The sequence below is a fragment of the Dipodomys spectabilis genome, unplaced genomic scaffold (assembly GCF_019054845.1).
Source record: "Dipodomys spectabilis isolate Male_0828 unplaced genomic scaffold, ASM1905484v1 ptg000147l, whole genome shotgun sequence".
In the NCBI taxonomy this organism is placed as follows: domain Eukaryota; kingdom Metazoa; phylum Chordata; class Mammalia; order Rodentia; family Heteromyidae; genus Dipodomys; species Dipodomys spectabilis.
The window spans coordinates 5169828-5183690 of record NW_024870824.1 but is presented as its reverse complement, the minus strand read 5'-3'; the positions used below and the strand labels follow the sequence as shown (position 1 = coordinate 5183690).

Genomic DNA, 13863 nt, shown 5'->3' with positions numbered 1-13863 from the left:
CAATCCTCAGATGTCAGCCTCCTGATTGAGCCACTGGCACCCAGCTTTTTTGTTTATTTTTTGTTTTTTTAATAAGAAATTGTAGTCATTGAACATAGCCATTTTCTGTTTCAAAACAAAATATCCAGGGAACGAGATATATAGCAGTAGTTGGATACAAATGAAATAAAAATCACAGATAAAATTAGACAGTTGCTGAAAGGCAGACCACTTGGTTTACCAAATTTAAAAAAAACCTGTTGATGTCAAAAGGATAAAACTCAGGCTCTAGTGGCTCACACCTATAATCCTAGCTACTCAGGAGGTTGAGATCTGTGGATCGTGGTTCCAAACCAGCTCCAGTAGAAAAGTTCCCATGAGACTCTCTCTAGTTAACCACCAGAAAATCGGAAGTGGTGCTGTGGCTCAAGTGGTAGAGTGCTAGCCTTGAGGCCCAGCGTTCAAGCCCTACAACCAACCAAAAAAATACACTTCGTAACTGGAAAAACAAGTTCGAAGTTTCTTGTGGCTATTAGTGTACAAATTTGGAACTTAGGGCATGGCTTAATTGATACATTGCCTACCTAGCAAGCTCAGACAAACCTTAGTACCATGAAAAAACAAAATAAGAAAACCTAGAAATAAAACATCAAAAAACTTCCTTTAATATTAATGTGCAGGCCTTTTCATAGTCTGCAGTCTTTTTTTTTTTTTTTTCTTTTTGGTGTCTGTCCTAGACCTTGACCTCAGAGCCTGGGCACTGTCGCTTAGCTTTTGTTTTGCTCAAGGTTAGAGTTTCTCCCACAGCCCCATTTACAGCTTTTTTTTTGGTAGTTTATTGGAGATAATATCATGTATTTAGTTCTGCCCAGGCTGTCTTTGAATCACAGCCTTCAGATCTTAACCTCTTGAGTAGAGCTAGGAGTACAGGCATAAGCCTCTGGTTTGGTTTTCTTTTTTTTTTTTTTCCTGCCATTCCTGGGCTTGAATTCAGGGCCTGGACATTGTCCCTGAGCCTCTCTGTGCTCAAGGCTAGCACTCTACCACTTGATACACAGCACCAATTCTGGCTTTTTCCATTTATGTGGTACTAAGGAATCAAACCAGGGTTTCATGAATACTAGGCAAGCACTCTACTACTAAGCCACATTCTCAGCCCCAAGCTGGTTTTTGTCTGCAGTCTTTTTTTTTTTTTGTCAGTCATGGGGCCTGAACTCGGGGCCTGGGCACTATCCCTCAGCTTTTCAGCTCAAGAATAGTGCTCTATCACTTGAGCCACAGCGCCACTTCCAGATTTTTTTGCTTATGTGTATTGAGGAATCAAACCCAGGGCCTCATGCATGCAAGGCAAGCACTCTGCCACTGAGCCACCTTCCCAGCCCCATGTCTGCAGTCTTATATTCCTGCTGATGAATGGAACTAATACAGTCATTAGTTTCTGATTCAAAATGTTTGTTTGGCTTATAAGTCGTTACTTTTATTTTCATTTTTTAAAATCGTGTTTTTGTGGTGCTGTGGTAAACTCAGGGCTTTGTCATGCTAGGCTAATGTTCTGCCACTGAGTTATACCCCCAGTCCTATAATTTTATGTTAATATAGAAAAGTTGACAGGCCCGGTCCCAGGGGGCTTATGCCTATAATCCTAGCTACTCAGGAGGCTGATATCTGAGGATGGAGGTTGAAGTTCAAGCCAGCCTGTTCAGGAAAATCCAAGATATTCTTATCTCAGCCATCAAAAAGCTAGAAGTGTATGTGGGCTCAAGTGCTAGAGCACCAGCCTTGAGCAAAAGAGCTAAGGGCAGTGCCAAGGCCATGAGTTCAAGGCCTCCCCCTCCCAACCATACCAGTACAAAAAAAAGTTGACAATTTCTTTATATGAGATACTGATCTTAGGAAATCAGGGAATAAAAATGAATTATGTTTACAATTTTCTTAGAATGTATATTAGATACATTAAGTTTTTGTTACATTTTAATTTTGAGTTTCCTTTTATTTATATAGGTTAACGAACTTTCTGAGGAAGAAGATGAAAAGCTGGAACATATAGAAGAACTTCCAGAAGAGGGTGTAGAAAAATCAAATGACATGCCAGAAGTGGTACAATTAAGGATGACTGAAAATATCCTGGAAGCAAATAGTGTTACACCATCAACAAGGTAAATATTTGGGTTGGATGAACTTTAGAATTAGAGCATGTCATTTTAGATGTAGAGTATTGTAAACACTAAACCCAAATTATAACTATGTGAAAGATTGCTATATATATATATATATTTTTTTTTTTTACTGTGATGAAGTGATTATATAAATTTCACAAATTCCACAGTATTGTGAGTTAGTGATACTTAGTTAAAGTCACAAACACATTTTAACCTTCATGGGGTAAATTGTCTTTATCATGGTCTATAAAGTTTGTGAATTCTTTTTTTTTGGGTCCGGTCTTGGGGTCTGAACTCTGGGCTTGGGCACTGCCCCTCAGCTCTTCAGCTCAAGACTAGCGCTCTACCACTTGAACCACAGCGCCACTTCCGGCTTTTTTCTTTTTGCTTATGTGTTGCTGAGGAATCGAATCCAGGGCCTCGAGCATGCAAGGCAAGCACTCTACCACTGAGCCACCTTCCCAGCCCAAAGTTTGTGAATTCTGTGAGCTTTGACAATACAATTATTTCTTCCACATCGGTGATAGGTACATTTCTTTCCTTTTGCTTAGTGTCAGCTGTTCCCATTTTCCTGCTCATTCCCTCCCTCCCATTGCTACCATTGAGTTGCTTATTTCATTTTGATCAATGGCCAATGCAGCTGAAGGTCCCCCTGTTGTATGTTTTCCCCTGTTTCTGTGACCTTTTCCTAGTTTCCCTCTGATGTGCATATATATATATATATATATATATATATATACTATGTATGTGGTCAGCAGCATAGGGTAATGATATGACCAGAGGTCCTTTGTTTCTCAAGTCTTATTTACTTTGTCGTATCTTCTTACATTTTGGATTTAATATCCATATATCAGGGAGACCATGTGCTGTTTGTCTCTTTGTTCTTGGCTTACCTCACTCAACATGATTTTTTTTGGTTCCATCCATTCCTGCGAATGCCATTATTTCTAATGGCTGCATAATATTCTAGTGTATATAGGTACCACAATTTTTGGATCCATTCATCTGTAGTGGGGCATCTGGGTTGTTTCCATGTCTTGGCTATTGTAAATAGTGCTGCAATGAACATGGAGGTGCATGTGACCTTGTATCCAGGTAAATATTTGGGTTGGATGAACTTTAGAATTAGAGCATATTATTTTAGATGTAGAGTATCTTAAACACTAAACCCAAATTATAACTAAGTGAAAGATTGATATTTGAGTATGAAAAAGAGCAAGAAGAAAATTTAAAGCAGCAACCTTGATAGAGAATATTCAGTTACCACTTTTACCTTTATTTAAATATAGGTATCTCCAGCCAGGTGCCAGTGGCTCATGTCACTGAGAACAGAGAGGGTAAGATCTGAGGATCACAGGTTGAAGCCAGTTCAGGCAGGAAAGTTTGTGAGAATCTTACCTGAAATTAAACCCCAAAAAGCCACAAGTTTAGCCACATATGGTTCAAGTAAAAGAGCACTAGGCTTGAGCAAAAAAGCAAAGGATCAGCTCAGTCCCTGACAAGCCCCAGTACTAGTTATCCATATATGTGCATGCATGTATATGCACATACACACGTGCATGCATGAAATCTAAGGTACTGGTGCCTCATACCCATAATCCTAGCTGCTCAGGAGGTTGAAGTATGAGAACCATGGTTCAAAGCCAGCCTGGGCAGAAAAGTCCATTGATCTGGAAGTGAAACAGTGACTTAAGTGGTGGAACACTAGCCTTGAGCAAAAAAACTTAAGGATTGGCACCTATGCCCAGAGTTTAAGCCCCAGGACCAGTAGGTACATGCCCGCAAAAATAGTAACTAATGAGCTGGGAAGGTGGCTCAGTGGTAAAGTGCTTTCCTTGCATGCATGAGGCCCTGGACTCGATTCCTCAGCACCACATAAGCAGAAAAAGCCGGAAATGGCACTGTGGCTCAAATGGTAGAGCGCTAGCCTTTAGCTGAATTGCTGAGAGACGGCGTCCAGGCCCAGAGTTCAGGCCCCACGACTGACCAAAAAAACCCCAAAACAAATAGTAGCTGGTTACTGAAACTTAAAATATAAGCAAGAGATTTTTGGAGCAAAATATCAGAGAATGATCCTAGTTGACATTAAAACTCATTCGGGAAAGTTTCATTTTTCTTTTTGGTATTTTATTGGATAAGTGCCTAAATATGTATTTTATTTTATTTTTTTTGGGTCCGGTTGTGGGGCCTGAACTCTGGGCCTGGGTGCTGTCCCTCAGCTCTTCAGCGCAAGGCTAGCAATCTACCACTTGAGCCACAGTGCCACTTCTGGCTTTTTTCTTTTTGCTTATGTGGTGCTGAGGAATCGAACCCAGGGCCTCAGGCATGCAAGGCAAGCACTCTACCACTGAGCCACCTTCCCAGCCCAAGTACCTAAATATTTAAACTAATTTGTATGACACTACTAGAAAAAGACTGATGGCAGCCATATTCTGGTGGCTCACACCAATAAGCCTACCTACTCAGGAGGCTGAGATCTTTTTTGCTGAAAGCTAGTGCTCTACCACCTGAACCACAACTCCACTTCTGGCTTTTTTTTTTTTTTAATCAGTTTATTTGTTTTTTCTTTATTTTGCCAATCCTAGGGCTGGAACTCAGGGTCTGGGAACTGTCCCTGAGCCACAGCTCCACTTCCAGCTTCTTGTTTATCTGGCACAGAGGAATAGAACCTAGAGCTTCGTGTATACTAGGCAAGCACTCTACCATTAGGCCACATTCGCAGCCCCACTTCTGGCTTTTTGATGGTTAATGTAGATAAGTCTCACAGACTTTTCCTGTCTGTGCTGGCTTTGAACTGCAATCCTCAGGTCTCAGCCTCCTAGGATTAAAGGCATGAGTCATCAACACCTGGCTGCAACTTTATTAATTATAAGGATCTTGGGAACCAGCCGCCAGTGGCTCACGCCTGTAATCCTAGATACTCAGGATGCTGAGATCTGAGGTTTGCAGTTCAAAACCAGCCCAGACAGGAAAGTCCGTGAAACTCTTGTCTCCATCAAACCATCAGAAAACCGGAAGTGGCACTGTGGCTCAAGTGGTAGAGCATTCACTTTAAGCTGAAGAGCTGAAGGACAGCACTCAGAGTTCAAGCCCCATGACCACGGGTTGGGCAGGGGGTGGGAGGGTAGGGGGGAGTGTCTTGGGATCACCAACCCGGGGTTGTGTGCATTTGGGCAATTTAACATCTTTGCATTTGTTTGTTAGAAAGGGGAAATAGTATAACTTTTTAGATCAAGAACTTTTTTTTAATGTATGTTTTTTATTGTAAAAATACTGTACAGAGGAGTTATAGTTACATGAGTAAGGTAATGAATACATTTCCTGTCCAGCCTTGTTACCTTCTCCTTCATTTTTCCCCTACCATCCCTTCCCTCTCCACCTCCCCAACTCCTCCCTCTCTGCCCCCAAAGTTGTAAAGTTTGTTTCAACATAGTGTCTTATATATCTCATTGTTACAATGGGTCAACGTGCGTGTATCCTTATTTAAGCATTTTGTTATTTCTCTTCCCTTCCCCAATTTATAAAAATGTATGTACAAGATACAGGGCACCAGAATAGAAAACAGGGGTTAAACTGTGGCGGAAGAATATAAAAAGGAACAGAAAAATCACGTAGTACATTATAAATATGTTAAAAACAATAGCGAGAAAGAAAAAATATTTGTGTCCCTATCTTGAGGTTCATTTCATGTAACATCATCTTATTGTCATATGTACAACAGAACTTTTAAATGAAATAATTGCATATCAAACTTTAGCTCATAATAAATATTCAATAAATACTTCTACAATTATGTTTTTTTTTGTCGGTCATGGGGCTTGAACTCTGGGCCTGGACGCTGTCCCTGAACTCTTCAGCTCAAAGCCAGCACTCTACCACTTGAGCCACAGCGCCACTTCCAGGTTTTTCTGCTTATGTGGTGCTGATGAATTGAACCCAGGGCCTCATGCATGTAAGGCAAGCACTCTACCACTGAGCCACCTTCCCAGCCCATACTTCTACAATTATGATCTTATTTAATTACATCAATTTTCTTAAGGCTGGACATAACTCAAGTGGAAGATTACCCCAGTATTGCCAACAAAAGAAAGATGAAAAAAGTCTTTTGCATGCCTGTGGCCCTGGGTTCGATTCCTCAGCACCACATAAGCAGAAAAAAAACCCGAAGTGGCGCTGTGGCTCAAGTGGTAGAGTGCTAGCCTTGAGCTGAAGACCTGAGGGACAGCGCCCAGGCCCAGAGTTCACGCCCATAAGTATTTGCAAATCAAATTTTTTTGTTTATATTTGAAACTTTTAACAAGTTTCAGAGAATATTTCCAACCTGATATTTAACTGAAAACCTTAAAATTAGTGCCCTCTCCTGGTTATATAGCAAGACAATACAAAGTTTGTCAGTTTCTCAGCACATTTTGTAGTAATTTAATATTGAAACATTTCATAGCTAATTTCTTTGATTTCAGTGCCCAAATATCTCCTGCCAGCATCTTACCAGCCTCTGCAGAGTAAGTAGTATATATATATATAGAAAACAAACCTAGAAATTTAAAAATATTACTAAGCTGTAAAAATACGAATTTATTGTGCTCATTTGAGAGGAAAGTGTATATAGATATTAAACTAGTTATGTATTATAATAGGAACATGTGAAACTTTCCACTAATACATGTGGTGAAGATGAGTTTTCCTTTTTTTTTCTCCTTTGGCAGTACTGGGGATTAAACTCAGAGCATTACAGTTTACAATTTGAGCCTCACTTTTATCCTGTATTTGCATTGCTTATTTTTCAGGTAGTCTCACTTTGTGCTTGAGGCAGCCTGGGTTCCTACTTGTGTTCTTCCTGTAGCTGGGATAACAAGAGTGGGAACCACTGGGCTCAGCCATTGATTAGAAGGAGTCTTGAGCTTGTATGCTCCTGCTACATTATATTGCAATACTTATCTCCCTATCCAACTAGCAAGGATCTCAGGTTTGAGATACCATAGTGATAGTGGCTACTTCTGCTTTTCCTTCTTCTTCGTCCTTGTCTTCATTTTGTTGTCTTCCTTGTGTGTCCCAGACTAACTGCAAACTTGTGATCTTCTGATTCAGCTTCCTTCTGGGAATATAGACATCCACTACCATGCACAGCTTCAGATGAGTTTTCTTTTCTTTGTGTTTTGTTTTTTTTTGGGTCCAGTCGTGGGGCTTGAACTCTGGGCCAAGGTGCTGTTCCTCAGCTCTTCAGCTCAAGGCTAACGCTCTACCACTTGAGCCACAGCACCACTTGCGGCTTTTTTCTTTTTGCTTATGTGGTGCTGAGGAATCGAACCCAGGGCCTCAGGCATCCAAGGCTCTACCACTGAGCCACCTTCCCAGCCCCAGATGAGTTTTCTTCAGATAATATTTTAGATCCTAGTTATACACTGGTGACACGGAGGTAATCCTAGCTACTCAGGAGGCTAAGATCTGAGGATTGTGGTTCAAAGCCAGCCCAGGCTGGAAAATCCCTGAGACACTTATCTCCATTTAACTACCAAAAAGTCAGAAGTAGAGCTGTGGCTCAAGTGGTAGAGCATTGTTTTGAGTTCAAAACCTAAGGAACAGTCCCCAGGCCCTGAGTTCAAGCCCCAGTGCTGGCACAAAACAAAACTTTCTCCTAAAATAGTATCCTTTGAAGTAATTGAAAAAATGTTGATATATCCTGATATATTGATAAATATTGAATATTCTGGCTGGGTGCTGGTGGCTTATGCCTATAATTCTAGCTACTCAAGGCTGAGATCTGAGGATTGGAGTTCTAAGCCAGCTTGCAGGAAAGTCAGTGAGACTTTAAGCAGTAAAAAAGCTGAAAGTGGAGCTGTGGCTCAAGTGGTAGAGTGCTAGCCTTGAGCAAAAATGTTCGCAGATAGTGCCCAGGCCCTTCAGCTCAAGCCCCAGGACCAGTATAAAACAAAAACTAAACAATAAAAAAAGTAAAAGGAATATTCTTAGAGTGTATATAGGTGAGTGTTCATAATCTTTTATTTTTATTTTTATTTTTTTTTGGGTTCGGTCTTGGGGCCTGAACTCTGGGCCTGGGTGGTGTCCCTCAGCTCTTTTGCTCAAGGCTAGCGCTCTACCACTTGAGCCATAGTGCCATTTCTGGCTTTTTTCTTTTTGCTTATGTGGTGCTGGGGAATTGAACCCAGGGCCTCAAGCATGCAAGGCAAGCGCTCTACCACTGAGCCACCTTCCCAGCCCCATATTTTTTTTTTTTAAACTCAGTATCTGATGCTTACTTTTTGTTCATTGGCTAGTGCTCTGTGTTTGGAGCCAAGCCTCCAAACCCATATACTTAGCTTTGAAAGAAATCCCCCCCTCCCCTTTCTCTTTTGTGTGTGCTAGTCCTGGGCACAAAGAGGGAAAGGGGAAGAATGGGGAGAGAGGGAGACACACACAAGCACATGTAGTGAGAAATTATTAGGAAAACTGGTCCTTTTCTCTCCAGCAACATTATATATAGTTGATTTGTGTAGAATCATGTATTTGGACAAATTTCACTTAATTTTATTATTTATTTTTTGTTCTGGTCCTGGGTCTTGAACTCATGTCCTGGGCACTGTCCCTGAGCTTTTTTGCTCAAGACTAGCCTCTACGACTTGATCTACAGCTCCATTTCTGGCCTTTAGGTGGTTTATTGGCGATCAGAGTCTCACAGACTTTCCTGCCTAGGTTGGCTTTGAATCATGATCCTCAGATCTCAGCATTCTGAGTAGCTAGGATTACCGTCATAAGCCTCTAGTGCTCCAGTGTCCCACTTGTTCCTTTTTGTTTTGTTTTTTGTTCTTTGAGTTATCATTCAAATGCCATAATTGTCATAGGATTTAACATTTAAGTTTATGTGACTGATGCCCAGTTAAGCCAACTCACTGACGTGTCCTATTTGCAGAATTTTAGAAAGAAAAATTAGAGTAGCCACATTTTTTATCTGTAGGGCAGTTATAGATTATGATTTTAAGAATTTACAACAACTAAATCTGGTGTGTAATAATGAAGCAGGGAGTACTAAGAGTGATGAGGAAAGACCTAATAGCCAGTAAGAACTATTTTGACATTATTTAAGTTATATAATTGTTACTCTAAAAATATTTTTTCTTAAATAACTGGGTCTTTTCTCGGGGATTTCTTTTTTTTTGTCAGTTGTGGAGCTTGAACTCTGGGCCTGGGTGCTGTCCCTCAGCTCTTCAGCTCAAGGCTAGTGCTCTACCATTTGAGTCATAGCGCCACTTCCAGCTTTTTCTGTTTATGTGGTGCTGAGGAATCGAACTCAGGGCCTCATGCATGCGAGGCAAGCACTCTGCCACTGGGCCACTTTCCCAGCCCCTTCTTGGGGATTTCTGCATATCAGATCCTCACCAGACTTTCCCCCTACCCTTGTTTCAAACTCATAGCCTCTTGTTTGTTTGGATGCTGCTCTACCTCTAGAGTCATACCTCCAGCCTTGCTTTTTTGTTGGCTGTTTTGGAGATGTAGTTTTATGGACTCTTCTGCCTGGGATGGCCTTAACTATAACCTTGCAATCCCTCTGTATCTCAGCCTCCTAAGTAGCAAGGATTATAGGCATGGGCTCTCAGGGTCCAGCCTTAAATTTTACGCTCTTAGTTAACATTGAAAATACCATTTCTCAAACCGGGTGCTAGTGGCTCATGCCTGTAATCCTAGCTACTCAGGAGGCTGAGATCTGAGGGTCGTGGTTCAAAGCCAGCCGGGTCAGGAAAGTCTGTGAAACTCTTATCTCCAATAAACCACTAGAAAACTGCAAGTGGCTCTGTGGCCCAAGTGGTAGAGTGCTTGCCTTGACCTGAAGAGCTGAGGGACAGCGCCAGGTCCAGAGTTCAAGCCCCATGATGAAAAAAGAAAAGGTCATTTCTCACCCATAAAATATCATATTATTAAGTCCAGCATAGCCAGGTTTTGTTTCTTGAACATGAGTTGAAGCAGTGAGCTTGTCCTTTTAAAATTTTTTTAATTTTTAATTTTTTGTTTTGGTTTCGGTCCGTAGGCTTGAGCTTAGAGCCCAGTTATGGTCCTTAGCTTTTTCACTCAAGGCTGGTGCCCTGCCACTTGAACCACAGCTTCATTTTCCGATTTTTGGTGGATAATTGGAGAAAAGAATCTCAGAGTTTCCTATCTGGGCTGGCTTTGAACCTCGATCCTCAGATCTCATGCTGGGTAGCTATGATTATAGGTGTGAGCCATTCGTCATTAAAGGAACTTGTCATGAAAGGAACTATGTTATATGAAAAATAACTTCAAAACATGCTCAAATTAATCAGAGTGCCTGTGTCTCATGCCCCTAACTAATCGGGCTGAGATGTGAGGATCATGTTTTGAAATCAGCCAGGCAGAAAAGTCTGTGAGACTTTTTTGGCTTTTGGTCAGTGATGGGGCTGGAACTTAGGGCCTGGGTGCTATCCCTTCAGTTTTGCCCTCAAGGCTAGTGTTCTACCACTTTAAGCCACAGCATCACTTCCAGTTTTCTGGTGGTTAATTGGGAAATAAGAGTTTTCATGGGGGCTGGGAAGGTGGCTCAGTGGTAGAGCGCTTGCCTTGCATGTGTGAGGCCCTGGGTTTGATTCCTCAGCACCACATAAGCAAAAAGAAAAAAGCCAGAAGTGGTGCTGTGGCTCAAGTGGTAGAGCATTAGCCTTGAGCTGAAGAGCTGAGGGACAGTGCCCAGGCCCAGGCCCAGAGTTCAGGCCCCACGACCAGACCGCCCCAAAAAAAAAAAGTTTGCATGGACTTTCCTGCCCTGGCTGGCTTTGAACCACAATCCTTAGATCTCAGCCTCCTGAGTAGCTAGGATTATAGGAGTAAGCCACTAGCACCTGGCTCAGAAACACTAAATTGACATAGTCCTATTTGTCAATTCTTTCTCTGTGTAGTCCTCTGTGCATCTAAAACCCTATTCGGCAGACATTGACCTGTGACCTGTAGTATACTTAAAAGTTCTTCCTTTGACCTATTTGGTGTAATTGGAGTTCATTTTCATACAGGATGAGAGATATAGTTATACTTTCTGTCTCCTGCAGATCCCTTAGTACTATTTGTTGATGTGGCTGTCTTTTCGCCATTGTTTTTTTGTTTTTGTTTTGTCAGTCGTGGGGCTTGAACTCAGGGCCTGGGCGCTGCCCCTCAGCTCTTCAGCTCAAGGCAAGTGCTCTACCACTTGAGCCCCAGAGCCACTTCCGTTTTCTGCTGATTAATTGGTGTCTCATGGACTTTTCTGCCTGGGCTGGCTTTGAACCACGATTCTCAGATCTCAGCCTCCTGAGTAGCAGGATTACAGGCGTGAGCCACCAATGCCAGGCTGTATTTTTAATTAATTTATTTTTTTGCCAGTTCTGGGGCTTGAACTCAGCCTGGGCACTGTCCCTGAGCTGCTTCTGCTCAAGGCTAGTCCTCTAACCACTTGAGCCACAGTGCCATTTCCAGCCTTTTCTGTTTATGTGTTACTAAGAAATTGATCCTGGGACTGTATGCATGCCAGGCAAGCAGTCTACTACTAAGCCACATTCCCAGCCCCCTCCATTGTATGTTCTTGACTTTGTAAAAAATAAGTTCACTGTAGATGTGTGGTTTTATTCTTGGATCTATTACACTGTGCCATTGGTCTTCAGGTCTCTCTTTGTGCCAGTACCAAATTGTTTCGTTACTGTGGTACTATAATATAATTTGAAGTCTGGTATTAGATACTTCCAGTGGTGCTGTTTTTACTTAGAATTACTTTTGCTATTTGGAGTCTCTTTTGCCTTCCAATTTACTTTTGGCTTTATTTCTGTAATTCCGTGAGGAATTATGTTGAGATTTTGCTGAGTATTGCATTGAATTTGTACTTTGTATTTGGCAATATGATCATTTTTACAATATTTTGCTAATCTTCTGAAGATGCTTATGAAAATTTTTACAAGATCTCTTACAATATCCCCAGTAGACAAAAAATAGCAGATTTTACAATCTAACAGCATACATAAATGATGGATTTCTGTAGTTATAGACAGTGCATATAACTAATTCTTACACTTGGGACACTGAGGCCAGAAGATAATAGTTTTACAATAGCTGGATCTCTATAGTAAGACCCTGACTTTTTTTTTTTGCCAGTCCTGGGGCTGAGTCTTTTTGTGCTCAAGGGATAGCACTCTACCACGTGAGCTACAGTACCACTTTTGGCTTTTTCTGTTTATATGGTACTGAGGAATTGAACCCAGGGCTTCATGAATGCTAGGCAAGCACTCTACCACTAAGCCACATTCCCAGCCTAAGACCCTGTCTTAAATAAAAGTTTCTTTTTTTTGGGGTCCGGTTGTGGAGCCTGAACTCTGGACCTGGGCGCTATCCCACAGCTCTTCAGCTCAAGGCTAGCACTCTACCACTTGAGCCACAGCGCCACTTCCGGCTTTTTTCTTTTTGCTTATGTGGAGCTGAGGAATCGAACCCAGGGCCTCATGCATGCAAGGCAAGCACTCTACCACTGAGCCACCTTCCCAACCCCTTAAATAAAAGTTTCTGAGTGCTGACGACTCATGTTTGTTATTCTAGCAACTCAGAAAGCTGAGATCTAAGGATTACAGTTAAAAGTTAGATGGGCAAGAAAGTCCATGCAACTCCTCTCTAGTGTTAGCACTTGGATAGTAGAGTGCTTTCCCTGAGCAAAAAAGCTCAGCAGCAGTGCCCAGGCCCTGAGCTTAAGCCCTAATACTGGCATGCACACACACAAAAGTAAAACCAACAACAGTATAAGTGTTTTGATCATCATTGATGTTTATTTTAGAGGCACTATGTATTTGTCACTTGGCCTCATTTTTTCTTTTTACTTTTCTTTATTAGGGTTGATATTGCTGATGATGTTATTAATGCCAGTGATAGTAATAGAGACTGTTCAGAACCTGTGGCTGGCAGTAACTTAGAAAATGAAGTTATGCAGCAAGATTTTGTATTTGAAGATCAAGAAAATAACCAGGTAAGAAGTGTTGAAAAAAAGAAACAACTCTGGTGTGCTAGAAGTACACCTCTTGATTGTTTTGTGTGTCCCTTTGATAGCAGAAGTAACAGTATTTACATTCCTCACTTATAAGTCCTCCAAAATTCTCATTCTCTGTTAGAATTTGGTTTTCAACCCACCCACCATTGGTTAAAAAAAAGGTAGGTGAAAAAGCCTTTCTCTTCTTTCAAAAATATTAAAACAATTATTGGAAAGAAAATGTGATGTTAGCTGAGATTGCTAGCTTGTAATTGTGGTTGAATTTTGTTATTATTCAAAGCTTTCCTGTAATTCTTACTTTTTCTTAGTTGAGGTTGACCCCTGTAGCAAAAGACAGATTTAACAAGAGAAAACAAACCTGAATCTTAATAATATATATACCTCATATACACATAGGAAGTAGGTGAAACAGTAAAGTTGTGACAGTCATTGTGGCTTAAAATAATCAAATTCCTCTGAAATAAAGAAGAGTGTGAGGGAGTACCAGTTACAAAGAGATAACCAGGAGGAAGACCTTAAACAAACGTAATAGTGATAGTTTGTAGTGATTCTCCTTGGTAGAGAAGATAAACTTAGAAATGAAAATTTCTATTATAGATGAAAATTCCTTTTACACAAAAGGTAATATAGTTGGATGCTGGTGGCTCATGCTTGTAATCCTAACTACTCAGAAGGCTGAGATCTGAGGATTACAGTTCAAAGCCAGTGTGGGCAGGAAAGTCT

The 13863-nt window shown here is 41.1% G+C and overlaps 1 protein-coding gene across 4 annotated transcripts in view; it reads left to right on the top strand.

Moving 5' to 3' along the window:
* Fam13b (family with sequence similarity 13 member B) overlaps positions 1-13863 on the top strand; it is a 74994-nt gene that overhangs the window by 20214 nt on the left and 40917 nt on the right. For 2 of the 4 annotated variants that reach the window (XM_042691904.1, XM_042691901.1), the window contains exons 7-9: positions 1981-2135; positions 6599-6640; positions 12987-13119. In XM_042691904.1, coding sequence (XP_042547838.1) covers positions 1981-2135; positions 6599-6640; positions 12987-13119 — 330 coding nt within the window. The remainder of the gene's footprint in view (positions 1-1980; positions 2136-6598; positions 6641-12986; positions 13120-13863) is intronic. The other 2 variants (XM_042691905.1, XM_042691903.1) reach the window with 1 other exon arrangement.